Raw genomic sequence first — 27,832 nt, 5'->3', positions numbered from 1 at the left:
CATATAAGACATTACTGTTTACTGAACTTTTTATATCCAAAGTTGAAGTAGCAGAATTGCAGCTAAGAGTCATTCAAATACATCTTCAGCTACTGTCAGAAGTGAGCTCTGCATAGAGAAAGAAGCTGATAGATTAACTTAAAATCTAATTTTCTGAACAGATTAAGTTAATTAATCCAGGGTTAATATTCTGGATTTTAATTCAACAAATGCAATAAATGATTCAGTAAAGTAATACGAGATCTGACAACTGGTAAAAAAGAAAGAAACAGAGACTTTTGATATAACTAACTCTCCTCTTTTGCTTTCCATTCTTTACATAGCATTCTCCTTGCCACATTTTTCAGGAAATAAGTTTCATGAGAAAAGCATAGCAAGGCTCCAGAGCAGTCCATCTTCTGCCAGGCCGAAGCAATGAAATGATGCTTCCTAGAGGACACCATTTAGGGGACTGATGAGAAGTGCATGTTACAATGCATGGGGAGAGGAAGGAGAAAATGTTCCTATCTGACAAATAACATTTGCAGAAACATGCCTGTGTATGTATGGGAAGAGGACTATAAATTCCAATTAAAAATGGAAAACCCCATCTGTGAGAAAGAACAGTCTCAGAGAACAGGAGGAGACACAATAAGAAAGCAAGCATACACAGTACATCCTTCACAATTAGAAAACTTCACAGATGCATAGAAAACAATGATGTCAAATACTAATCAACCTCACTGTTAAGATTCAGCAGAGAAGTGAAAGAAACCTCTGTGCAGGATTAAATATTTACCTGCTTGTGCTGCTGCAGAACTGATTAGAACAGGAGTTGAGGCCACCAATCTGACTGGTGCACCAAGGCCAGTTCTTGCTCCAGGGCCTACTACTAAGGCACCAGTCTGATCATAATAGGCAGTGGGAGCCAGCACCTGGTAACCTACACAACACAGGAGACAAGGATTAGTGGTACAGAGAGTCTCATACAGTCAGCATTTCCTCTCCCCTTGAAATATTCTAACCACAAACTACAAACCAGCACTTCTGCCACAGTCTTTGAACACCAACTGGACATCAAAGAAAAAGCAGTAAACATCATAAAATACTGGGACAAAATCACATTTAAAAATGCTTCAGGTAATTTTTTACAACTAAAATAACTTCTAAAATTAATTCTCTAAAGTTGAACTTATTGTCACCATAGTGAGAAGGTACAGATACAACACAACTGGCAGTACTTGGATCATTATAAAATCAATTTCTTTCAGCAGTTTGAAATACTTTTCTCTTGTACTCCTTTGTACATGGAGAAGCTATTGAGACACGCACTGTTAAAGGGCTGAGCTAAATGCAGGTCTGGCAACTCCACACATTACCTAGCCACACTTAAAAGTCTATCAGCAAAAAACACATTAGCAAAGGAATGCTGTGTGTGCAGGAATACCTTGGACCAGTCACTTTCACAGGAATAAAAAAGACTGTAATACAAGCACAACACTTCATTCAGTTGATAGTTATAGTTAATAGTTGAATTGATGAAGAAAAGGAGGAGGAGTTGAAAAAGGAGAAAAGCAAGCAGTAGGAAGGAATACAGGATACAATATATGAATGAAGCAAAGCAAAAGAGACAAAAGAAAGCCGAGCAAAAAAACCCTTTATTTAGAACAAGAGAATTAATTCTAAAGCTCTTGACACTTTGTAGTGAAGTAGATAAATTGGAATAAGAATCCCTAAAGAATGGAAGACAAGATATGATGATCTAAGAAAGGGTGCTGATATTTAAAATATTATTTCTAATTGCTAGGTTGACTATTCTTATGAAGCAATAAAACAAAACCAAATGGAATTTCAACATTCCTCCTATGTTCAAATATATACTAACACTATTAAGAAAAAAGACAAGATTGCAAAAGTCACACATGTAGTTTTGTACATGTAAGAACAAAGATTTTGCATTCTATTTTAAATCAGTTGCTCCCATCAGTTGCCTTGTATGTTCAGAACTAGGTCTAGCAGAGTTCTCTCTGAAATACATATGGACTTGGAACATAACTGGACCTCTGATTTAAGGTAAGTACCACTATTACCAGCCTTCCAAGTCATATTTTCTCCCCCTCTATTTCTAAAACATCTCTGTACAATCTCTTCTGCCTAGATACATTCCAAAAAAAGAGCTGGAAACATCATCTGCCTTCTGGCCTGGTGGTTACAGTGCTCTGCAGAGAAGCTGGATTCACAGGTCCAAATTCTCACACGCTAGGAAAATACAAAGATACAAAGGAGACCCAGGTACAACTGAACAGGACAGAAGCAATGAAAATCCAGATCTTTAGGTTCAATTCAGAGTTCTGGAGGCATTCACGTCCATTATACTTATGAAAAATCATCACTGCTGTGATTTTAAACCTGTTTGTTCTCACTGCTCACTATTCACTTTGCATTCCAGGCCCATCTACCTTCTCTTTCCCACCAACAGCACAAGAAGACAGTTAGTTGTCCTCCGCATAATTTGTCTGAAAATTTCGCTAAAAAACCAATCAAAACAAGTTCTTACACTTGAACTGGTCAGAAAATCTTTGCTAGAGGTGCCACTGCCTCTTCCACGTACAAAAATGTGCTCTGCTCTACCCCTTCACCACTAAGAAAGGTTGCTACATTCCCAAAGCAGGGAAAGGTGACAAACTGTTGACTGTTCTATTGTAGTTCTGTAGATAAAACAAAATATTAGGTTAGTGATACAGTAGGAAAGCTCATTATAGTAACACATGTTCCTGTACACATTAGCAATGTTAATTACTAGTACCTACTTTCTACTTTTACTCATAGCAGGTTCAACTGATAATACCATGTTGGTTCTGCTGTTTGATCCTGCTATATCATATAAAACCACTTTTTCAGAAGTCAGAATTGGCTAATGCTTATCAGTATTTACTCTGCCCACCTACCCTCTTCAAATGCATAAACTCATGGAAAATGCTGTAACTGTTAAATTATAACTGCATAAAACCCCCACTGATTTTATGTTTACACCCTTCTGCTCATCTAAAACTAATATACAACTTTTTATACGACTTAAGACTCACAGTGTAAACAAACCTATTTTCCAATGCAAATACTTTGAGGGAGGCAGAGGGATAACTTACACTTTCATAAATTAAACTTACTGAAATTAATACTAGTACAGCTTAATACATTAATATTAGATTTTCTATAATAATTTATTGGTATGACTGCTAAATGAAAAAAAGGAAGCAACTTGCCCTTGCTCTTTACATTACAAGATGGCCCTCTTGATACTTCCCTGACATTATACAAACCTGTGATACACCCATAGACAGTACATTTAAAATAAGTAATAAGCTAAGTCAATAGCACCCAGATACTGTCACAGAAGGTTCAAGCTATGCATGAGAATTGATGGGTTCATCCCTGTTTCCAATTTCTGAAATACATTCTGAACCAAAACAGGCCTCAGCTTTCTACTTAAATCTACTACAACAAAGTATTTGTGAAATTGCTAAAACCTTGCTTAGTGCATCAACAGCCTCAAAGGTATAAAATTTTTTGCTTTCATATAAAAAATAAAATTTCAGGGAGACCATCTAGGATCAGATTAAATAACTGAAGAACAGCTCTCACAGCAAAACTTAGATCTTCTCCTTTCCACTATTTCACAAATTATGCCTCATTCCTGAAAGGTGAGCACAAATTTAGAAACTACCCCCACCACCTCTCTTATTAGAGAGAAGGTGGGGACTTGAAGATCTCCTCTCTAATCCCCTCTTCCTTTTTCAGTTTTTATTACCTTCCATCACATCATCGTCACTGTGGCTGTGCAATTTCCCCTCAAAAATAACAATTATCAAAGCTCATTTCACTGCCTTCACATTCAAGTTCACTGTGGTGTTCCCATACAGTCAGAAAACTAAAACATACTGTTTCCTAACCAGTTCCTAATCACACCTTTTATTTTAAAGTTCAATTGCTCTATCTACACTTACTGTCTCGGTATCAGCAGGGAATGTGAAAGTAAACAATCTAGTTTACCAATATGGTGTTTTGCTGAAGTGATTTCTAAAGGTCTCCAAAAACCACAGACTCTGAAAAACTTTCTGATTCTTATCACACAAATCTTGAATATACCTAAAGAACAAGAGGAAATGAAATCTGTTCTCTTGGCTTATGCAGCTCATCCTTATTATTGCACTTAGCCAGCCATCCAGTAAGGCAACTTCCCTCATCCAGACATATGCCAGTTTGCCACTTCTCTCTACACAATTTAACAGATGTGACACTCCTTACTGCCAACTCAATTATCTGCCCCTTTTAAAAATGCCATCCTCTCACCCCTCCCCATCTTTTTCCAAAACCTGAACCCCTATAACCTTTTGCTTGTTGTGATGAAGACATGCTCAGCCTTATCTCAGCACGTTCTCTCACAAATCAAATTCAGAACTTACTATCCAGCCAGTAACCCATTTATACTTTCTATAACCACTCTAACTTTGCCTATACTGTATATCTGCCATAATGAAAGTTGACTTCTATTTCATACTACCCATTGCAATGTCACACTTCAAATTCCTCCAGGTAATAAAACCAAAAAATGCTATGCCAATGGATAGAAATGGTTAATTTTAATGGTTTACACATGGGTGTTTTTTTCCAGACTATTCACATTACATGTCCCCCTGCAAGCCAGATGCACCATGACAGCTTTACTGTGTGAGCTCCACAAGGCTAAGTTTTATCTCACCTAGTCAGTGCAGTCAGTGGAGCCTCTGGAGGGATCTGGTTGACCTGCTGCTATAAACATCTATTTTAGGGTAAGCTGAGAAGCTCTGCAGTCTCTTTACAGCAACTGCACAAGGGAGATCTCTGTTGAGCACAATCACCTAGATCACTGAAGTCTCAAGCAGACTCCCAACTTTGGATGATTAAGCCAAGCCCAGAAGTTGCCTGTCATGAGTAATGGTTTTATTCATAATCAGAATATATACTGATTGTCCAGTGAAACTGGGAATACCCTCTGACACTCTCTTGCACATAGACTCAGGCAGAAACACTCTGTTTTTTAAGAATCTTTGTTATTAAATGACTTGCTCAATTAGGATAGGAAGAATTTAAAATGGAATTGCATAAATATGATGCAAAATGCATTTCACATTTAGTGGTTTTAAATAAGAACCCAAACTTTACCCTTTTATCAGCCTTCCAGTACCCAGAGGGGCCTACAGGAAGGCTGGAGATGTTTTACAAGAACATGAAGTGATAGAACAAGAGGAACTGGCTTCCAACTGAAAGAGTGTAGCTTTGCACTGGATATTAGAACAAATTCTTTATTATGAGGGTGGTGAGGCACTGGAACAGGTTGCCCAGAGAGGCTGCTGCCACCTCACTCCTGGAAGAATTCAAGACCAGAGTGGATGGGCTCTGAGAATCCTGGTCTAGTGGAAAGCTCCCTGTCCACAGCAAGGGGTTAGAACGAGATGATCTGTAAGGCCCTTTCCAACCCAAACCATTCTATCATTCTATGATTTTTTGAAAGGAGGCTTAACATCAACATTATGTGAAAAGTAACCTGGATAACATGAATTTCATCTAACATGAAGGCTGTGACAAGGAGAAAGCAGCTCAAATAACTTCAGGACAGCAACATGGACAAGCTGAACAGTATCTTCTCACTTGCTAGCTTGCAGTGAAGCCAAACTACAAATACTGTAAAGAGTACTTAAAAGCTTGAAACTCAATTTGGACCTTCACTTTGTCTTGAAAAACATCTTAGCCCATTGAAACATGAATTCCACACTTCTTAATCTTTTTTATTACATTACATGTGTTGCTCAGTGGTAGCTGTCTGGGATTCACTGAATCACATTTTGGCATCTAGATATTATTTACACATCTTGACTCAATTTTATAGTAAGGTAATAGAAAAGGCATCTCTGAAGCCAAACTCACTTTATCCTAAATCAGGAAACTAAAATAGAGGCGGACAAATCCAGAGTAAATTGAACAAATCAAGTTCCTATTTCTCTTTGCTTGCTATAAACGGAGCCCAAGTATCGCTCTCAAATAAAGACACCAAAACCAGTAACAAGATTCCCACATATAAAGGCATGCATTCATGTCCTCATCCTAAATTCTTCTTATTATTCTAAAAAGAGGAATCACTAGCATCCCCTATGATTTACTACAAACCCATCTGATGATGACTGAAAAAATAAGTGTCTTTCTTTAGATTTTGAGCCCTATTCCCTTTAATAGTATGGTTGGTAAGGCTGAAGTCAGTTGCACACAATTCCTATTACAGAATAGTCTGAAATATATTCACAAGAATAAAGTTATTCTCTGGCCATCCAGACTTGCAGCATCATATGGGATAAACCAAGAACCTACAATGGAAACTGAATTAAAAGGCTCCTGCCCTCACAGAAAACCTTTCGGGGCTTGTGGAAGAGGAAAAAAAAAAAAACCTCAAGTACCTTCTTCAAAGGACAGGCTCTTGCACTACTGAGGTTATGTATTTGACCACTGAACATTACTTTCAATCATCCACTTGGAGAAGGGGGGAGAGAGGGGGGAGGTCTATGGGTTTTAAGAGATAGTCTTACGACAGCTACTACTCCAGATCCAAAGTAAGAACTAATACTTAACTATAAACAAACATACATCACAGCCCCTCTCAAAAAAAAGTTTAGCTAAGCCTTTGAGGCTTATGCAAAGATGCTTATAACATCTCTCACATGCCTCATTGTTTGTAGGCCTTATCCACTGCTTTGGTGAGGTGCAGAAGCACCACTTGGCAGGTGCCAGGACAGCACTTTGCTGATTCCTCATTTTAGGAGAAAGATATTAAAAGCTGGAGATAACTGCTGCATGAGAAGAAATAGAAATTGCAGTTATAAAAGAAAACAGACAAGAAAAACACAATGGCTAGTCGGCTCTGCAGCTAGAATCTAAAATGTGCTCATGGGAGGCCAAGTGCACAGTGCAGCCCCAGAACATGCAGCAAACAAGTCTGGCTCCACTCTGCAGGGCATCTCACAGTGGTGTTGACCAAGGAGAGGACTTGTACAGGTCAGAGGAATGCATCAACATCATCTAACTACTTACTAAGGTAAAAACCTTAACTTCCATACTAAAGAATGGCCAAGTACACTGAAATAGCTCTTGCTCAGGTAACTGTACCAAACACTTAGAAGTGATGTTGAACTTCAAGCTAACCACTCCCCATCACATGAACCATTCCTCACGAAGTCAGGAGCCATGCACACTGAAAGAATCTGAGGCTCCAACCTTCGGAGTGCTTCCGAGCATTCTGTTATCTTCAGATACACTCAAGCAGTAATTTTACTTTAAATTTCTTACTTTTGGATTCTGAGTTTTAGATATTATGTCCCAAATAAAAAATATTCTAGCAAAACTTAATACCCTCTGTTACAGAGGAACTGGAGAACACGACTTTTTAAGACAGCATGCAATTGCTTCAAGATATATGAAATTATCTTGCAAAAATCTATGATAATACTTTTTCCATGCATTTGTAACAGCAAATACAGAGAAAATGCTCCAAACAATAAATTCTAGAGGAGTTTCTTGTGCTCTAAAAATACTGTGTCAGTATTTTAAACCAACTGAATAACATAAAACTACAAAAACCTCAATTCTAAGCAGCTTATCATAAACGTAACAGGACTTTGTTAATCTGTTACCTAACAACACCAATATCGTTACTTTCAGTGAGTCTCTTAATCCACTGATAACATACATACCTGGCATGCCTGTAGCAAGACCCTGACCAAAAGCCAAAGCTGGATTTGCTGCTGCAGCTGCTGCAAGTGACTCCGCCTGCTGCCCTTGCTGCCCCTGGTTGGGAGTGAGCGGGCGCTGAGTTGCTCCAGCTCGCAGGACCTGGAAAGGCCGACACAACATCCCTTCCTTAAAAGGTAAGGAAGCCAACCTATTATGTGCTAACAAAGGTCTAGAATAGTTGCTTTAAGTACTTGATGCCTCTCAGCCCTGATTTTCATTTTGGGAATACTGCACCTTGCTGGTTTCAAGAATACACACATACAAAGAATAAAAGGTAGATACCATTTTGCTGACAAACATGACCATAAAATGTCTGCCATACTCTGGACAGCAGGGCTGAGGTATGTTCCATCAATGGTAACGAGTATAAAATAAGTGTAAGTGATACATTTTATGATCTACATTATTTATTAACTGAACACCTGACCTTCAAATGTGTTGATAAACACACTTGTTTACATTACTTCCAGGCAATTGAATGATGTAAATCTGAGTATTTCAGCACTTGTAGTAACTTGTCTAAATAATTAACACTCCACTGCCAACAGCGCTGTAAATAATGCACTGAATTTTAAACATTCACATAACACTCCATCACCATGCAACGCAGGCGTGTTTTATTACGTTCTGACAGCGAATCTCTGGGAATCTCATTGAAAAGCAATCTAAATTCTTGCAACTACTCTATTTCTCTTGGTTAAAATCCACTTTTTCAAATCCGAAGTAAGGGAGATAATACAACTCAATATATTCCCACAAAGAACTGTATATGTTATTTGAATAAATCGATATTAATTTTATAGAGAAAACAAAAAGACACTGCAGAGACAATACACATTCAGTTACCAATGCAGGTCACCGAAAAAAACAATCAGCAGAAAGAAATATCCACCTGAATACAAAAACAGTGATGAAACCCCTGGAATTACATGGTAACTTAGACTTCTCATATTACATTTCTAAGAGTGGCATTGAAATTAACCATATTGCTGGTAAAAATTTTGAAATGCACACATTCAAGTATAAAGTTATTGTAAAATTTGGGGTTTTCCTTTGTCAAAATTGCCATTCATTTATACTGAAAGCTCATAAAGTACTTTAAAAACGTATCCATAGTAATAATAGAAAATTAGCATTTTTAAAAAAAGTACTTAAACGGGATTTTCAACAAGTTCTTGTAAAACTTGTTTCACCAAGGCAAAAACACCATATGGCACATTGTGACGGTGTAATACAATAATGTCACACAAAAATAAGCTGGGCATTCCTTCCTTCCTGTGAAGCAACAAAAATACTGGTAACATCTTTATCTCCCTACTTTTTCCCCTACTTTTTGAAGGGACAGAAAAATGTGCAACATTCAATCTTCCAGCTAGTTTATGAAAACATAGATCAATTTTTTCTCAAGCTCAAGAGAAACAATATCCTCCTAAAATTGCCAGAGTGCATCTTTTCATCCCCTTATATCAGTTTTCAAGATTAAACTTTACAATAATTTACTACAAAGGAAGCATTACCTACACATATAATAGGACAGCAACCTGAAGAAAGGAACCATTTTTTCATGCTTGTTGTCTTAGGAAACAAGACTGCAAAATGACTTTATCATGGTGTAAGACAGTGACAATCAGTAAGGAAATCGAGAGTTTTTAACATTCATTTATTATACAATAAAACGCACCATCTGAATTATGTAAAAATTTCTAGCTGCTGACCCTTATACTCTGGAATGTTAAGGTAATGCACCTCTGCTTTCCATGCTGAACATACCGGTTGCTGTCCCTGCTGTGCCTGGGAAGCTGCTTGCTGATTAGCCGTGGTATTTGCTGCTGCAGCTTGCTGCTGGAATAAATTGGCTGGATACACCCCCCACGGAACACCATAATACTGAGGTGGAACCACAGCAGGACCTGAAATCAGAAAGCAGGATTATTCCATCTAGTGCAGCTGCTTAAAATACTGTTTGTAGCATCCCCCATTGATCCATCTTCTCAGTTTCAGAAGAGAAATCGGTATCAAAAAGAAAGAATTCCCATATTAGCTAAAATGACACATGAATACAAATGGGTTAAATAAAAAATTCACACCAAGTCATATCTTTTCTATGAAAAAAAATTAATACCCTTTTGAGACTCAAAGTCCGTATGCCAAAGAACATTCAAAATCAGTTTTCATGTTTGGAAGAGAATATCATTTCAGAATATCACAAAATGAACAAAATTTATCCTCCTGGTAGTGATGTACTGAGACTTTGATCATCTGTGATTCCTCCTTTCTGTGTGATGCCCTTGCTTATAAACACAACTACTGCCTGTGCCACCCCTGCATATACACGATGCTCTTCAAAAAGGGCACACTTTATTCTTCTGCAGGTTCTTTATCAATAGAGTGGAAGAGTTATCTCTCTGTATCATGGCATTGTACATATAAACCATTACGTATACATGTCTTTTAGCTTTTTCTACTGCCTTCTTTGTGAAACACCATATGGAAACAATGTAATTGGTTTTTTTAAAATGCTATGCTCAAGTCTGAGCACTAGCTGGGACTTGAATACTCAGTCATGTTGTTTCAGAGTGATATCTAGTAACTTTTTAAGAGATTTTCCTGGGTTTCTCTGTTGTCTGGGCCTTTTAGCATGCTGGAGAACATCTTTACTCTCATGTCCACTGGGAATGAGAAAAGCTGGAATTAGAAAATTAATACACTGAGTAAAAACATACGAGGAAAGGCTAGCTGTGTGATCTTTTGAAAATAGTACATACTGTCAATGTCAGATGTATCCTATTAAGGCTAAACACTTTTAGAACAGAAAAAAGGCCTAATTTTTGTATATGAAAATCTAGTGGAATTTCCAAGAGAAACCTGGAACCCATGTATAACAAACTAAAATCCTTTCTCTTTCAGTAAAGATTTTCAAAATGGCAGTACTCATTTTCATACAAATCACTGCTTCCTAGAACTACGTTTGCAGAGAATAAACAGGACCAATTTCCCTTTTTTCTTTTTTCATCTGGTGGAATTATCAAGACAGACATTTTCCAGTGTTCAGTTACCTGCTAGGGTAGCTGCTGCAGCTAATCCAGCTGCAGTGTACGGGTCAGTCCCTGGAGGAGCAGCACTGATAATATATGGGTTTGGCACAAAAGCAGCTGGGGCCAAGCCTGCGGAGAATACGCCTGCTGCAGTAACAAACAGAGCTTCATTACAGCCAACATTCTTAGCAAGCATCATCATACTCACACCACCCAAATCACACAGCCTATCTGTTAAAATCAGAACTGCTTGTACTTTGGAAGCTTTTAAGAGCAGGTACATAATTACAGAAATCAAACTTCTGTGTCTTCTCATCAGTCCTTTCTTACTAATCCCAAGGCCTAACAGCTTTGTTTTGTTGGATCTACAGACTCCAGGGTGATTTACCTCATATGTGTCTATCCATCCTTACACAGAAGGGATTATTCAAAGTGGAATTTATCTTGCCCAATTTCAACTATCTGAAAGTTAAACTAGTCTTGCAAGGAAATCTGTAGCAGACAAGTCATCTAGTGTCTGAAGTGAATCAGCCAGATCAAATGAACCACCTGCTAGAGACAAAAAATTCTCTTCACTGACAATTAATAAAAGATTTAACCAGATGGTTTAAGTCAGATACCTAGCTTTTAAACAGGCAGTTATAGAGATGCTAATCTTCCTTCCCAAGAATCCTAATTTGATATAGGAATTGTAATGAAAGGAGACAACTGCAGAAAGTCTGGCAAACAAAACACTGCTACCCAGAGTTTCCCCTGTCAGTTGTCAGTCGAGTTCACTTTATCCAACACTGAATCAGCAACTGTTGCAGCAAGTAAGGCACATCAGTCTATGTCCCTCCTTCCAAATATTTCTTGATAAATTTCTATTAATATGTACATGAGAAGGGGCAGCATTTTAAAAAGGAAAATTTTAGCCAGCATTCAGTAAGCACTTCATTCAAAGTGGATACTTCTCCAAAGTTTACAAGTCAAAGACAGGACCTGTGGACTCACACAAATATCTCAATCTGCCATCTTTCCAGCTCTCAGCCTGCATTTGTTAGCTACATACCAGTAAAGAGCTTATTTGCAGGACAGCATGGACATAAGTCACTGGAGATGCTTCCTATTTCTGCCTGACTGAGAATCCCTTTTTTCTCACAGATGAAAGACATTTTTGCACACACTTCAACAGCCCAGGAACTGGAGGTGTCCCTTAAGGATGTCCCTTCCTTAAAGAAGGAATTGCTTCCATGTATGTTCCAACCTCCCTCCCCTAAACACTGACAGCCTCCTCAGAGTGGAAGATAAAACTGTCACTGAAATAAAGGCTCCTTGTTGAGTTACAGCACATGGAGAACTTTATGCAATTAACTAACCCACTGAACTAAAGGCACTGAAAAAATGCCTGCTAAAGAATTAGCTCTATCACAAGGGTACCTGCAAGAAGAAAGAGCTGCTTAAATGGTGCCATTAAAAAGGAAAAATTCAAACTTAGTCAATGCAACAGCGCAATGCAATGATTTCAAAATTCTACTCTACAATGGTTTTTAACTGGATTAATAAAAATACTAAACTGCAATAGAATCTTAGAATTGCATAATGGTTTTTAGTATATAAAGCTAGTTTCTATTACTGCATATAGCAGTAAGCATTTCTAACTTTTACTCCCATCAACATTCAACTACGATGCTACAGAAACAAATGTAAGTTTTATTTCTTTGTATACAACTGTCCAAAGGGGAAAATTTACATCAGAAAATCTTCACTAAGGACATTAACGTCATAGGCAGTCACTCTGAGTTTTCATGAGAACCACTGCAATGGGCCAAGTGATCAATATCTATCTGAATGAGAAGACTGGGTAAATTAAAAGGATTCTATCAAAGCAACACACCCACTTTTGCCAGGGACACTTGCTGTACTGTACAGAAAGCTCACCTATGTGTGGTTGCTGAGCTGCAGCCAGTGCATATTGCTGCTGCTGGGCTGCTGTCAACTGCTGAACAGTCAGAGCATTAGTCCTCTGGAAAAGCTATTGGGAAAAAAAAAGAAAATATGCATTTCAGATTTCAAGAGTCAGAGCTATAAGATACCTGGATTTGCTTATGAAAAAAAAAGTCAAACCAAGCTTCTGTAATAGCAAATTACTAAACTAGAAAATTATGCAACAATATTCTTCTAGATTAATTATATAGTTATTTGCCCTTGACTAAGGCACAGATAAAATAACATTCAATGCAGTGAATGTTGAAATGACTGATTATCAAGAGGATAATCAACCTAAAGGATCAATTTGCCACAGTCCATTACTAACCTGCTGCTGAGAATTGTAGTCAAAAAGTCCTACAGTAGCTCCTGAAGAGTCCATTTGTACCTGATTGCCAGGATAGTCAAACTGTAGAGAATCAAGACCAACTTGTTCCATGGCATCTAGATTCTGATTTTCTGGATTTGAAAATTCTTCTACCAGAGGCTTGTGGGCTGTAGGATTGGGAAGTGGACCTAATCCTTCCGTGGTGCTGGGATTGGGGCCCAGGCGTTCAGCTACTTCTGTTGGGGAGGCTTGTCGACTTCCAGGGGTACGACTGTTCAGGAGAAATTTAAGACAGACTCTTCAACTTTAAATAAAGCTGTCCACAGGCAGAGTACAGTATTTCTACTCTCAAAGCAGCTCTGAACTCAAGAGACTTTACAAAGGGAAGTGACAGACTCATTTTAACATTTTCAACCAGCATGCACTGATGGCTCAAGATAAAAAGATGCATTTAACTCTAAAGCATTACTTTGGGGTTTTTTTCAGTTTAAGACTGACTACAGAGCCCTTCATATCACTTGTGAGAAAAACAAACTGATCTGTGAGGCTGTTTTGAGTGGAGTGAACTGTAGTCACCTATGAATTTTGGGATGTCTATTGTATTTTGGTAGACATGAAATGTACGGAAGAGAAACTTAAAAAGAAGAAATGGCTATGGGCATTTCATGCCAAAGAACAGAATCATACAGCAAAATTTCAATTGGAAAAGACAAACATACAACAACCATTTTTGAGATCTGAAAAGCAAGCAATATTTTTTTACCTTGAGTAAAACGAACCACTTCATTTAGCAGGTGACTAAAAGATTTCATTTTCTACACAACTCATTTAATAGACTATATTACACTGATGATTGGTGGGGAAAAAGTGTTCCTAACATAACCATGAGTAGAATATACAATATCATACAGTATTACATATAAAAGCTAAATTGCTCTCTCATCTGACTGGCAATATTAATCACATTCCCACTGACTACAGGGGATGTTTTGTACACCTATAAACACCTACAGGCAAAGAGATGAAGTGAGGTGTCAACAGAGACTCCCAACATTATTTGGTTAGATTTAGGATACCTTAATTTGGTGTGGCACCGCACCTTCTGTGGGAGACCATATTGTTTATCAATTGTTATCAATTTTTACTGGCAAAAATCTAAGTTAACTACTAGGAAAGAGTTGTATGAGGAAATCTATGATCCTCTAACATCATTGCATTGGCAGAACTTTATGATTATATATTGTTTCTCAGGAAACGTAAAACTCCTGGTTAAGTTTGCTTTACTTGTGAAAACTTGGCTCAAATACCAAATGCAATCTTGCAGAAAGAACCTGTATTTATTCTAGCAGCACAGTGCCAGACTGGATTGCTGTACTGCTAATTCTATGTGAGAGACACAGCCTCAGTACTACCTATTCTGCTTCCTCTTCAGGGCTCCAAAGCTGAAGTATCTGCTCCGCACTGAAGCACATGACTAATGCGAAGAAATCTACTAGTATCATGGCTGATAATAACATCTAAGTCTGTACAGCTAGAAATCAGCCTTTTAGGGAGTTTGTTGTCTGATTTACTACTCTGGACAACATATTTCAAGGAAAGGAGCAGTTTTTTGTCTAGAGGTTTTTCTAATGGAATAAGCAACCTCATGATGATTGTATACAACATGCTGGCTTACCATCTAAGTACCCAGGCAAGCAATTATGTCTTGCTCAAAACTTGAGTTTAAAGCCATTTAATATTCCCTATTTTTCCCCAAGTGAAATACAACATCAACAAAGTGAAGAACAAAAGGAAAAAAGGCAGTTATTTTAGTACATACTTAGTTTAAAAATGCTACAAGTACAATAAAAATACAAGGAGGAGGACAGGATGAAGTTTCTTTGTTAATAGTTATGGTTAGCTAATACAGGTTGCTGTTCTGGTGCTGTTGTGTTGCTATAGTTAAAGTTGTGTCAATACTTCAATTATAAACCTCTGTTTGGAGGGCTCTATACCACCACTTTATATGGCCCATTTCATTTAGATAGCCTTAATTTTTTTTTTTTGAGAGGTTTACTGGCTTTGGATGCTTTTTTGCATTTGTGTATTTTTGAATAACTTCTCTCTTTAAGTAATACAAAAGGTACTTTACAAACACCTATTTCAAAACTGAAATAGATACTGGTAAAGAAAAGCAGGATGCAAGTTATTCTTTATTTGTGATGGGTAACTTTGTTTACTGTGCTTATTGCAGCAGGCATCCCAAAGAAGCCAATGTGAGCTCTCTGGTATGCTTGGTATTGTATTATTTTCAATGATACATCTTGAAAAACAGACTTGAAGAATCCCTCCTTAGCCTCAGGTAAATACATTTTTAAAAGGGTAGGAAATACTTACGTATGGGATTCAAATGTGCATTTTAATATACTTGTTCAGTAATGAAACTAATGAAACCACAACTATCTGGTCATGTTCATCACATTAACACAAATTTATGAGCAGCACTCTAGTTCTCTATCTTTTTCATTCTTCTGTATGACACTTACAAATGCATTGCAGTCATTCAGGAAAGAAGGATCAGCCCTTAAAAAATACTCATTTTAAAATGAAGTTTAGTATTATGAAAAAAAATCAGACTGGCTGTGCTGTCATATAAGAGTTCACTGTTCAAAAGCTGGAGCTTGGTCCAATCTGTTTTCCCCTACAAAAATAACCAAACCACAACACCATTCCATAGGTGACATTTAATTACATGAATAGGAAAATACATTGATCCACTTTAGTGAAAGATATGGCTTCTATAAAGACTTATGGGGAAATGATTAGTTGTGTTAGGCTGTGGTCTCCACTAACAAAATCAGAAGGAAAATTAAAATTCAGTAGGACTTACTCTCTACAAGAACACTCAGATGCAAAAGAGCATTAAAAAGAAGCAGAGAAAGATATTTAGTTTGACATTAAAAGGGTTAAAGTTTTCATCCCTCTTTAATTCACCGCATTCAGAAGGTACCCATTTACTTTTAATAGTTACTATGTTAAGATGAATTTGTCTCATGAGAAGTGACACACACATTAATGACATCCTAAGAAACATGTGGCACAGCAGGAAAGGGAGGACTTGAGAGGGAAGAATCAGTCTTCAGCTGGGAATGTTTAAAGCTGACACACAAACCAGAACTGTAATAATGCCCTTAAGAGACATGCTTGTCTTCTTGAGAAACAGTTAAAAGCTTACTTAAAATCTTTGCAATCGGCATCCATTCCATTTGGCAAACCTCTGCCATTTATTTTAGTAACATCCTCATCATCTCCTTGTTTAAGATCTCTGTTTTTGTCCTCCTCAAATGGAGAAGCCTTGCCTTTCTGATCTCCTTTCTCAGGTCCATCTGTTTCAGCATCTCTAGTGCCCTGAGGAAAAAGAATCTGTTTGATTCTGAATATTGAACAGAACACAATAGGAGCACCACAAGGTGACCTAATTCTACACTACAGTGCACGTAAACAATACAAACAGTTTGCTGTCAATGAAATTGCATTTGGTGGGTAACTTGGTCATCAAGTTTCAACCACATGCAATTAATAACTGCCAAAATGTGAAAAGGAATGCCAAGATTTATAATGGAAGAGCTAACTCAACCTTAACTATAGCGGTGCTGTTAAAGCAGTAACACTTTGAATTAGATAAAAGTTTATTTTATACAATTAAAACATCCAGTTACAAAACAAACCCACATGAAAACATAGAACAGGAAGATCTTGAAAAAAGCTCACCATACATTTTAAATTAAGCTATTTGTAGTCATTTTCCTACCTTTAAATAAAGTTTTCAGGAAAGCACTTTAAGACAGCTATTTAGTTAAGATTCCCAAACCACTTCCCTCTTTTGCCCCTCCAACCAAGGAAGACAGACAGATAGCAACTACACACTTCCTTCCAAAGAAGAATTAAAAAATAAAAACAGACAAAGAGAATAGAAAATATAACCATGTAACAAAGACCACAGCAGGTAACCAGGCAAGCTTAACACACTGCATTACTTACAAAAGCTCCTTTCCTAAACCGGGAATCCAATTTATCAGCTGGAGAGGAACTTAACACATATTCTACCATGCTCACTCCAAGGCCACCACTTTCTGATCGTGGAGACAATACAGCATTTACTTCACTGTTTCCATGAAAACCCTGTCCAGGCTTTCTCTGTACCATAATAGGCTGGGACATAGAATGGTCTGTTAAAAACAAACAAATAAATAAATAAAACTATAGTATTTGTAAAAATACGACTTGAAATGTTTTTGCATTTCATTATAACAGCAATATGAAGACAAAAATTAAATTAAATAAAAAATTTCAAATAATGGTTTCAAAAAGTACTACTGAAACACAATCACCCCGTAGTATACATTTTCACAACTAAAATTAAAGGAAAATAAAATTTAATACACAGTTAAAAATTTGCTTTGAAATAACATTCAGCAATCATGACTGATTTTTCAGCACATATACAACAATCACTTACGAGGAGTTCCCCATGCAGTCTCTCTCCACTCGTCACCAAGGAATATCCCTTTTTGTCCATCTTTTGCTGAATCATCAGGTTCCCAAAACTTTTTGGCAGGTAAAAGCTGTTAAAAATGACGATGATGATTTTACTTACACATGCTTATAGATGGGCAAAAATAGCAATACTATTAAGAGGACATGCAAGCAATTAGTTTTACATCATGAAGTCATAGAAGGGTTTGCATTGGAAGAGATCTTAAAGATCCTGTAATTCCAACTTCCCTGCTCTGGGCAGGATTGCCACTTACTAAAGCAGTTTATTCAGGGCCTCATCCAACCTGGTCTTGAACAATTCCATGGATAGGCAGCTACAACTTCTCTGTACAACCAGTTCCAGTGCCTCACCACTCACACAGTAAAGAATTTCTTCCTTATATCTAATAAAAAATCTCTTCTAATTTAAAACCACTTCCCCTCATTCTATCACGATCAGCCCTTGTAAAAATTTGCTCTGCCTCTTTTTTTGTAAGCCCCCTTCAAGTACTGTAAGGCTGCAATGAGTTCTCCTTTCCAGGTTGAACCAACCCAGCTCTCAGCCTGTCTCCATAGCACCAGCAGAGCTGTTCCAGCCCTCTGATCATTGTGGCCTCCTCTGGACCACTCTCTAACAAGCCACATCTTTCCTATGCTAAGGACTGATACAAAACTCAGCTTTTGCTAAAGCAATGCACATTGCTGAGGAAATCCTAACACTTGAAATCTACTTTCCATTACTGAAGCTAATGCTGTAAAAAGGAATCGCTAAAAGGACCCAAACAGGATTGAGATTCTGAAGTTATGAGGAAGAAATACAGAATATAGAAGCAGCTGTGAAAAAAGCATTTCAAATTAATCCCTGTGTTAAATCAAGACAACCTTCTCAGAAGTTTTAACTAACAGGGCCTTCCTGCCAAAGACTCAAAAGCTTGGCTGTTAACTAATACTGTGATAACCAGAAAGAGCAGCAGTTCATCTGTGAAGTTCCCTTCACTTGGAAATGCATCATGTTCCAAATTCTAAAAAGTGACTAATACACATGGCAGCAAGTCAGCTCCTTTAGACCATAGAGCTGTTAAAAATCTGTGACATTCATATGTGAAGTTCCACATACCAACACTGTTATTTAGATGTATGTTTTTTTATCATTCCTACTCGTTAAACAGAAAGTGTCATGTTAGATCAGTATCACTTCTTGTACTGTCTTCAAGGACAGAAAGACTTAGTGACATGACAGAAGCACCAAACAAACAAAAATTCCTAAAATGCTAGCATCCTTTTCACTTTGATTTTACTACTTTATTCCTGTATCTTTTCCCATCTGTAACAGTACAACTACCAAACTCTACATGACATATTTTCTCTCTATGTAACTAAAAAAATGTATTCTCAGACAGAATAGGTACTTCACAAGCCACATCAACAGAAAATAAAGTGAAAACAACTTGCAAAACGAAGGGAAGAAGAAAGCTGCACAATTCATGAGATTCATCAGATTCTGCAAAATGTAATGCTGTATTTAGAATTTTTAATTTTGTGAAATTAGAAAAAAAACAAACAAACTGATGGAGCTGTTTGCAATAAACAAGTACATTCTGGAAATTTGCTTCTTCTGTAACTTAAGTGACTAAAAAACCCTTCTGAACTTCACAGTTGGTTAGCATGAGCCTTGATGAAACTACTAACAGGAGTCAGTATATAATATAGATATTCCTTAGTGTGACACTGAAAGCGATTGTGAAATCAGCCTCTAGAGGAGGTGGCTAAGATTAGCCACTTGCAGGCTTCAGTATTAACACTGCAACAGAGGTGGCAAGAGTTCCTCTGGACAAACTTAAGGATTGCTGTTTTTCTGTGCTGCCCTGAGCTGTTACCAGAAATGAAGGGGTTTGACTGGTTAACCTCAAATCCCTGAGTTCCTTATAGAAACTCATTAACAGAGAAGGATTCAAGTGGGAGGATGATAAACAACCAAAGCTCAACAAAACATACAGGAGAATGTCATGGTTGCAAGAGGTGCTGTACTGTTGTGATCTGCCCTGACAGAATTGCTCCCTCTCAAACACATTGTACAATCACCACCAGGTGTCAACCAAACATACTTGCTAGTAAGTTTACCCCAAATTTAAGGGGTGAAGTTAGCCATCCGAAGGCAGAGAAACAGACTAATGGAATCTTACAATTGCATTTCAACTAAAAGCAGATTACAAATTCCAGATCTGCCTATGCACATAATTTTTAGATTTCTATTTGTAATAGGTTTGCAATACTACTTAATTTTCATTTTATAGAAGAGTGATAGAACAGAAAGTAAGCATTTAATGTTATCTACAAAACCCTGGTTTTGAGAATCACATTTTATTTTAAATGCTGAGTCAATTTCAAATATGTGTCAAGCTGAGGGCTTTCAAAAATGTAAGTGAAGGTGTCATCACCTAACACAACCTTGTCAGAATAAAACAGATAATATCTTGGGTGTACTAAAATGAGAATTACCTGAACTATGCTTACCCTGAAATTAATAAATTCCACTATTAGATAGGTATGTTCGGACAACTCAATGCTAAGAATAATATGCAAATTTAGAGCAGAACACACTGTAATACTGGGTTTGATATCAAAATTCATTGATATGATTAGTATGAGAGGGAAAACTCTGGTAGTTTTCCCTGGTAGAAAGAAGCACTAATCCTCACCGCAAAAGTACAAGTTGTTTCAGGGGGGATTTTGCTGCTGTTGTTGCTTGTGAGAGTTTTTTAAGGTTTGTTCTGGTTTTATTTTTTGAGGTTTGCGCTTTTCTTTTTAAACTACTTACTGTCAAATTCCAAACAGATAAATTCAACTGCTTTCTGTCTTCATATACTTTGGTTCACAAATATCATCCACACTGAGAGGCTAAATTTAAACTATGGAGGATTAAACAGACTTACAGAAAAGATTTTCATAAAGTTTCTACACAATGAAGTCTTTCAAATAAATAAATGCAATTTTACAAAGCTAACAATATTGCAACTCCCTGAGAGTCACTGATGTAGATTCATTATTTGACAGATGGATATGACATATATTATGCTCCTTTTATATCAATGTAGTAGCTCTTGGATTGTCAAATAAGCACCCCTATCAGTTGCCAAATATTTTAATTGTGGAATTAAAATAAAAGAATACTTTTCAGAAAAACAAAACATGCATTCCTCTTTGACAGACAGGAAAAACAATGTGCTTGATTAGTTCTAACGAAAAAGACTTCATCTAGAAGTCATCTCAAATCAATACAGGTACTTTAAATCATTGTGCTTTCCTCTTTGATAGCATGTGTTTTCCTCAACATTCTCTGCACATAGTGCAATAAAACACAAACTTTACAAAGATACATCCAATTATAAGTAAAAATAATGGAAAAGGTTGTCATATTTCTTACTAAACACTCCCAAAAGTATGCTAAGTCCTTTTCAGTATCAGCACTGATCCCTGTCAGGTGTCTGCCAGATGAAAGCCCTTTACTACACACAAATGATAATCAGTTATGCTAATGCTGCCTTCTAACCAGCTCTGATAGGAAACTGCAGTCTTCATTATTGTCTTTTGAATTAAGGATTTTTACATTATTTTTTAAAATTTATTTTTAAGATCAGAAGTTATTCCTACAGAGCTCAATAAGCACCTCAGCTGGATTTCTCTAAATGAAGTTTTGACGCTAGAAATGAATACTTAGTTCCTAAAAATCAACTCTATGTGCTTTGACCTTGTATGTTAAACCAACAGACATTATCAAAAGAAGATATACTTTTCTGTTCTACTTGGCATTAAGTTTTGTGTGGCTGCAGTGGGTCACACAAAGTCCTGCAGCCCACTCTGGCTCGCCCTGACACAGCAAACAGATGCCTAGAGAGAAACAGCACCATGTGTTCTTATTTCTTCAGAATACCAATGTGACCTTACAGGTCACCACAGATTTCGGGAGCTGGAGCCAGAAGCATGATTGGTCTATAACCAATGTAACAATTTAACCAAATTTTAAGAGACATTTAGAGAAAGATGTCTGCAACACAGCCTCCTAATGTCAAGTATTGATACCCAGTTGTGAAGAAAAGTATCAGTAAGGATTAGAATTATGAAAAAGAAATTAATTTCAGTTCAGAGGAAAATCTTGGCAGACAGAGAAAATGAGGAACATGATTTCCCAATAGCTAGAAACAGCTCACTTGACATGACCTCTCTTTTATACCTTTCAAAGCATCTAAGATGATAGCATGTAGGAGCATCTACCAATTCTAGCTTGCTTTATAAGGACGTTTCCCTTAATGTTCTAGAGGGCTACAATCAAGCAGAAGATTAAAACAGCCATGGAATGTATCCCAGAACTACTTTATTGTTGTGCAGTACATCAAGAAAATTACTGAGCTAGTCAGTCTAGCTAAGTGAACCTGTATTACCTCAAGATACCTGGAAGACATCATTGAAATGAAAGACAAATAACCTGGTGAGTGCAGGGTCACAATATAGTATCAATTTCTAATGTAACAAAACTCTGACTCTTTGTGTGTGGTTTTTTTTTTAACATCTTTATAAATCCACTGAATGCCATGAAAACAAAGCAACAGAATCCTAATCATGCAGAAACACATTCCTCCATCTGAGATAACCTAAAATGGGGATTGGTATGAACAGTCATATATACTGTAATTTAATTCCCAGGCATTTGTGCCATCCTTCACTTTCACTGCTTTCAATCTTTTTAGAGTACTTTGTGGGTGTCAAGAGACCAAATATCATCATGACTGTTAACCATCCACTCTATCGCACTGCTAGTACTATCATAGATACTTCACTAACACTTCTACTTTTCAAAAGGAGTTTTAAGAGGTGGGAGGGGAGCAGTGTGGCTACTCAGGTTTATTGTTACTGTTTTTCACAAATGGGAGATGATTCAAAGATAACCCTGGATAAAGCAAAAATTGCTGAAAAGTCAACTGACTGCTTGAATCCTTCAGTAAAGTAAAAGAATCAAATAGAAATGGCCACATGTCAGCTCAGAAACATTCAGAAACTAGAACACAGCACATATTTTTTATCAGTAAAGTTTTCATTCTTCTATAAAGACCCCTACCATCATTTTAAGAAAGTTAGGCTGCGATATTGTCACTGGTTCAACTATCAACTGAATTAGGTAAATATCCAGTAAGACAAAAGGATCCACATTTGAAATCTTAGTTCAACATGAATTTCTTCACCAGGTCCCGTCAGGGCAAATAACCCTAATACTTGTCAATTACCCTCTAAACAGTTCAGGGAATTGCTTTTGAAGGAGCCAAGTCATCTTTCATGTTCTTAAATTGCTTTCCCCAACCTTAAAGTACACTGACTTAAAAAAACCCAAACAAATCAAATCAGTCAAAAGAAATAGTTCCTCTTCCCTCCAGCTGAATTACATAACAGCACTCTTCAGTCTAGTTAAAATCTTTTAAGGTGTAATTACCAGTGAAAAAATAGTAAATTACCACACACTTCTGCTGGGTATGCCAGCTCACTTTTATTGGAGCCAAACCTTTTTTTCAAATCCCAGTCTCCTTGGCTTCTCAGAAGGAGCAAGCAATTGTTCCACTAGCATAGATACAGTGAGACTGAAACCATGCCTCCTTCCATAGAACTGTACACTCTTACAAAAAATTACCCTTTCACTTCCCTACAACTCTCTCTCATCTAACAAGAATGGCAAAGACACAAAAGAAAGTCAATAACAATTCCAACTTTTAACATACTTCGTTTCTCTTCACCTTAGACAGAAATAAACAACTTGTTCTTAAAAGAAGCTCTTCGCTTCATGTTGCATTATTTACACTTCTTAAACTGTATCAACATTTCCAAACCAACCGTATTTTCAGCCCTCAAAAATTACCTCTCCCATTCCCCGAGATTCTAGGGCAAGAGCTTGAAACTCATGATTCATCTCATCCACAGATCGAACCTGTAGAGGGAAAACCAAGAGAAAAATCCATTAGTCACATATCTTTTCAAAATTAAGAGTTTTCAATACTCCAGAAGATTTCTGAATATTGAAAGCACACAAAAATGTGCTTCCCAATTTAGTCTGAATATGAGTCTAGATTTCCTGAACAGACACAGCTAGTGACCAATTTAATGTACCCTGCTAATATAATAACATGCAAGAAATTACAAGAGATTTGAACAGTTTAATCTCCACATATCTGTACAGACATTGCTCACTACAGAAAAAGTAGCCAATATTACATTTGTAATGAATGTAAAAAAAAAAGAGGTGAAATTGATAATTTGGGGATATAAAATCCTTTAGAAATGAGAGGATCTGTTGCACATTCTGTCACTGAGTACATCTGGCAGCAAACAAAGAAAAGCTCACAAGGTAGGTCTCAAAACCTACTAGTAATGTGTTACTTCTAAAATATAGTAACTGCATAAATATAGTGAATATCTCTCTGCATTATCACAGTTCCTCATGTTTTCTTCCAGGAAACAGCATTTTTCCTTCCCTGCAGGTTGTTCTTTTTTTTTGTTTGTTGTAAACATGAAAGGTATTTTAGTAAAGTAAGAGTTGCTGCTGCAACAAACCACTTCCTTTTTCCATGGCACAAACACAATGCACTGGGCTCATTCTTTTTTTTAAAAATGGTTTCCATAAGGACTTTTCAAAGCTTAGAAAAACAGATTTAAAAAGGAAATTCAGAGTTGCTTCTTTCCCTTCCCTCCTCTCCCAATAGTGGCATTTTACTTTACAGTAGGTAAAGTTATCTAAGTTCAAAATAAAATTAGTTTTCCTCCCAACACCAGTCTCTCTTGAGCAGTTACTTTCACCACTAAATCCATCTGTTTACACCAGCCAATAATTCAAAATGAAGTTACTCTACACAGCTGATAACACATAACTAACACTTTTCAAGAGATCCTCAAATACTAGGCAAAGAAACAATCTGGTGCTTTCAACATTCTGGCACAAACAACTCTGTCTTAGCATTGGAAAAGTGGCCAATAGATGCTCCAATCACGAAATTCTACTCCCAAACTATTGTTATTGCCTCAATCGTTCTATGCCATTAACTTCTGAGGTTGAGTGTTTCTGTGCTTTTGACAAAGAAATTTTACAGCTCAAAGAAGTATTCCCTCAAGAAGAACAATATTTTAGTTAAGATGGAGCCTGAAATCACTTCCCAACAATTTCACTGAGACAGTGAACAGCAAATTTAGTTTCAGACTGAATTATGGGGTAGGCACATCAGCACACTGGCCTTATTCCAGTAACGTTGACACTTAAGTTAATTAGGCTGATCTTATTCTTTTAAAAGCTGAAAGCAGATTGTAACATATCCTTAAAAAAGCTAAAGACATTTTTCTTAAAATTACTATTTAAAAAAAATAGATTCATACATTATGCAAAACTTTTATTAGCTCCAAGGGATAATCAAATATTTGTGCATGCACATAGAAAATATAATGGTAGAAGAGCAATTATTTAAAAAGAAAAATTAGCAACTCAAACCTTGAAGACTTCTGAATTTGAATATTACAATTTCTGAAAACAGTGTCTTCTACAGATTGCTGAGAGCTGATTATCTCACCTAGGCCTGTTCATGCTGAGGTCGCGTACTTTAGTTTCAATTACAAAACAATATTAATTTAGGTACTTCTGTCTGAATACGTAGTTTTGATCTAATGATCTCTAAACAAATTTGCAGGTAAAGCTTATACTATAAATATGGTAAATACAGTTTACCATAAACACTACCCAAATCACTGTTAGATAACAAAAACCAAGCTTGGAAGAGGAATAATTTTTTTGGTTGTGGTGGCTTTTGGGTGGGTTGTTTGGGGTTTGTTGTTTTATTTTTTGTTGGTTTTGTTTTAACTTTCAGCTTGGTGGTGATTTGATTTATTTGCATTTTTTTTTTTTTGGTGTTGCAGGACCTAATAATAAAAGCTTGTTTTTCACAATTCAGCGAAGTCCAAAACCATGGCCACCCCTCCTTCCATGTCTCTAAGAAAATATTATCCAAGAATCAGGGTAAGAGCACAGCTAACTCCTTTTTCCTTCTAAGAATTATAAGAAATGCAAGTTTTATAAAACTCTAAGTTTTAGCACAATGAATATTAATTTTGCTCACTGGCCTCTTTCTCAAAAATTTTAAATTTATGTTAGCATTATCTATTTCTATCATCAGCAAGAGAAAAAATACAGTCCTTTTTTCCATCAAAAACAACAGCCCACAAGATCCTGCCCCATATCATAATTTGTGTTTGAAAGATCATTTGCAAACTGGAGAAAACACAGGCAGCACCAGTATCTCCATGTCTTTCTTCAACACTAACCCAGCCCTATCACTGCAACAATAGAAGAAAACATCCAAATGACACCCAGATGGACCTCCTATGTATAAATACCCTCTTTCCTCAAAGAAGAAACTTTGATTTGGATTATTTGTATTAGCAAGGAGTTTTTATTTTCTCTAACTCAATACCAGCATTAACTTAATTCATAGGTTCCAGAAATAAATATTTTAATACCTTTTTTTAAACACAAATTCAGAACATTAAAAAAAAACCTTTTTCTATTTTTATTCATACCCTGTCATACAGCATAATTCATAAGTCAAAAAGAGGTCTGTGGAAAAGAGTGCTCAACATTTACAAGGTTTTGTTCTGGTTTTCTTTGATTACCTCACTGCCTCATCCCTGGAACAGAACAAGGCCAGGCTGGACAGGGCTCTTAGCAACCTGGTCTAATGGAAAGTGTCCCTGCCCATGGTGGGGGGTTGGACAATGGTTGCAAACTTCTAATACACAGCAGATCATTCCACAGGGCCCCCAAATTATGCATAAACAGATATTACACACTGAGCTGTCTTTACGTAAAACAGTTCCTCACATACTGCAGTTAAGTACGTAGAATGTCTTAAGCATTCATGATTTCTTCCCCTTTAACACACCAACAGAAAATTCTCATCTTCTTCCCCTTCTACAGGCTCTAGATACAACATGCAAGCATGTTTTAGTCCATTTTTTATTGCAGCATTAGGAATGAGATTTTAACACAAAATTTGTGTTTAAAAACAAAATTATGTTTTAGTAGACTCTCCCTAAAGTTTACACTTCTCTCTTCTTGAAATTTAAAATATTTTTTTATAAATCTAGAGAGCTACACAAAACCTGTTCCTCTATTAAGACTTTGTAGAGGACAGTGTTGCCACCCTTCACTCAACAGCTTTGACCACTCCCCTGAGTGAACTTGGTAGCCATCGAGGTAACTGTTTGATTCAGGCTTTTTTGTTCCTTTTCCATGCATGAGAATTTCACCAGATCACCCAGCTGAACTGAGTAAAACACAACAGAGAGGAGACCACGACGTTTGACTTGGGGAGAACAAGGAGAGGCTGGTGTGGAGAAGGTGGGACAGGAGGGTCCACTCAGCGCTGGCTACACGGTGACTCAACCGGTAACATGAAACCGTGCCCTCGGGCAGAATTCGGGAGGCAGATTCTTGACTGGAAACCATCTAGGATTACCACAAGAAACACTGCTTACAGTAATATCCATTTCTGGAATCCAGATATCCAGATCTTGGGACAACTATTCTCTCAAATAACCCTGAATCTTGCCAGAAGTAAGCTTGTAACCATTTTTCTTACAAAAGCAAAGAACAGCCCCTTCTTTGAAAAAAGGCCTGTGGAAAATAGTAATATAGTTTCAAAGAGAAAGATATGACTTTATTTTATACATCAAGAGTGGTTAAACCAGATGGCCAGAAAGTAGGAAACCCACTTTTACTGCATTAAGAAATTCCAAATCCCATTCCTCCTCTCTCAGATGAATACCCTAACCATTGTGACAAAGAAGAGCTATTTTGCAGTTGAAGTTGCGTCCTAGTCCAAAAATTCAACACAAAACACCTGGTAATTACAGAACTGGGACTGGAAAGAAAGGGAAGCTGCTATTTACACTGCAAATGCTTCTGCTTTTTTCTTAATTTTACTGAATTACTTCAATGCAAAATACTCTTCCAGCAGTTTTCTACAGGGGTGGCTCTTCTGTAGCATTTATCTCATGTAAGATATATGCTTATAGCAGAGACTTAACATTATTAGCAACTTAAACTGTTTTGAAAACCCAATATATAGCAATTCTGCCAGTCCTACATTTAGTTAAACACTGTATT

At 36.9% G+C, this 27,832-nt stretch overlaps 1 protein-coding gene across 13 annotated transcripts in view; it reads right to left on the bottom strand.

The window, feature by feature from the left end:
• PUM2 (pumilio RNA binding family member 2) overlaps positions 1-27,832 on the bottom strand; it is a 67,790-nt gene that overhangs the window by 22,247 nt on the left and 17,711 nt on the right. For 7 of the 13 annotated variants that reach the window (XM_056486883.1, XM_056486886.1, XM_056486892.1 and 4 more), the window contains exons 2-11: positions 23,546-23,614; positions 17,627-17,732; positions 17,149-17,336; positions 16,343-16,515; positions 13,129-13,399; positions 12,753-12,846; positions 10,854-10,979; positions 9,568-9,707; positions 7,758-7,896; positions 779-922 (exon numbers count right to left, since the gene is read on the bottom strand). In XM_056486883.1, the coding sequence (XP_056342858.1) occupies positions 779-922; positions 7,758-7,896; positions 9,568-9,707; positions 10,854-10,979; positions 12,753-12,846; positions 13,129-13,399; positions 16,343-16,515; positions 17,149-17,336; positions 17,627-17,732; positions 23,546-23,596 (1,432 nt within the window). In that variant the 5' untranslated portion in view covers positions 23,597-23,614. The remainder of the gene's footprint in view (positions 1-778; positions 923-7,757; positions 7,897-9,567; positions 9,708-10,853; positions 10,980-12,752; positions 12,847-13,128; positions 13,400-16,342; positions 16,516-17,148; positions 17,337-17,626; positions 17,733-23,545; positions 23,615-27,832) is intronic. The other 6 variants (XM_056486885.1, XM_056486887.1, XM_056486893.1 and 3 more) reach the window with 2 other exon arrangements.

This window comes from Oenanthe melanoleuca, chromosome 3, assembly GCF_029582105.1.
Source record: "Oenanthe melanoleuca isolate GR-GAL-2019-014 chromosome 3, OMel1.0, whole genome shotgun sequence".
In the NCBI taxonomy this organism is placed as follows: domain Eukaryota; kingdom Metazoa; phylum Chordata; class Aves; order Passeriformes; family Muscicapidae; genus Oenanthe; species Oenanthe melanoleuca.
This window is presented reverse-complemented; position numbering and strand designations above follow the sequence as displayed.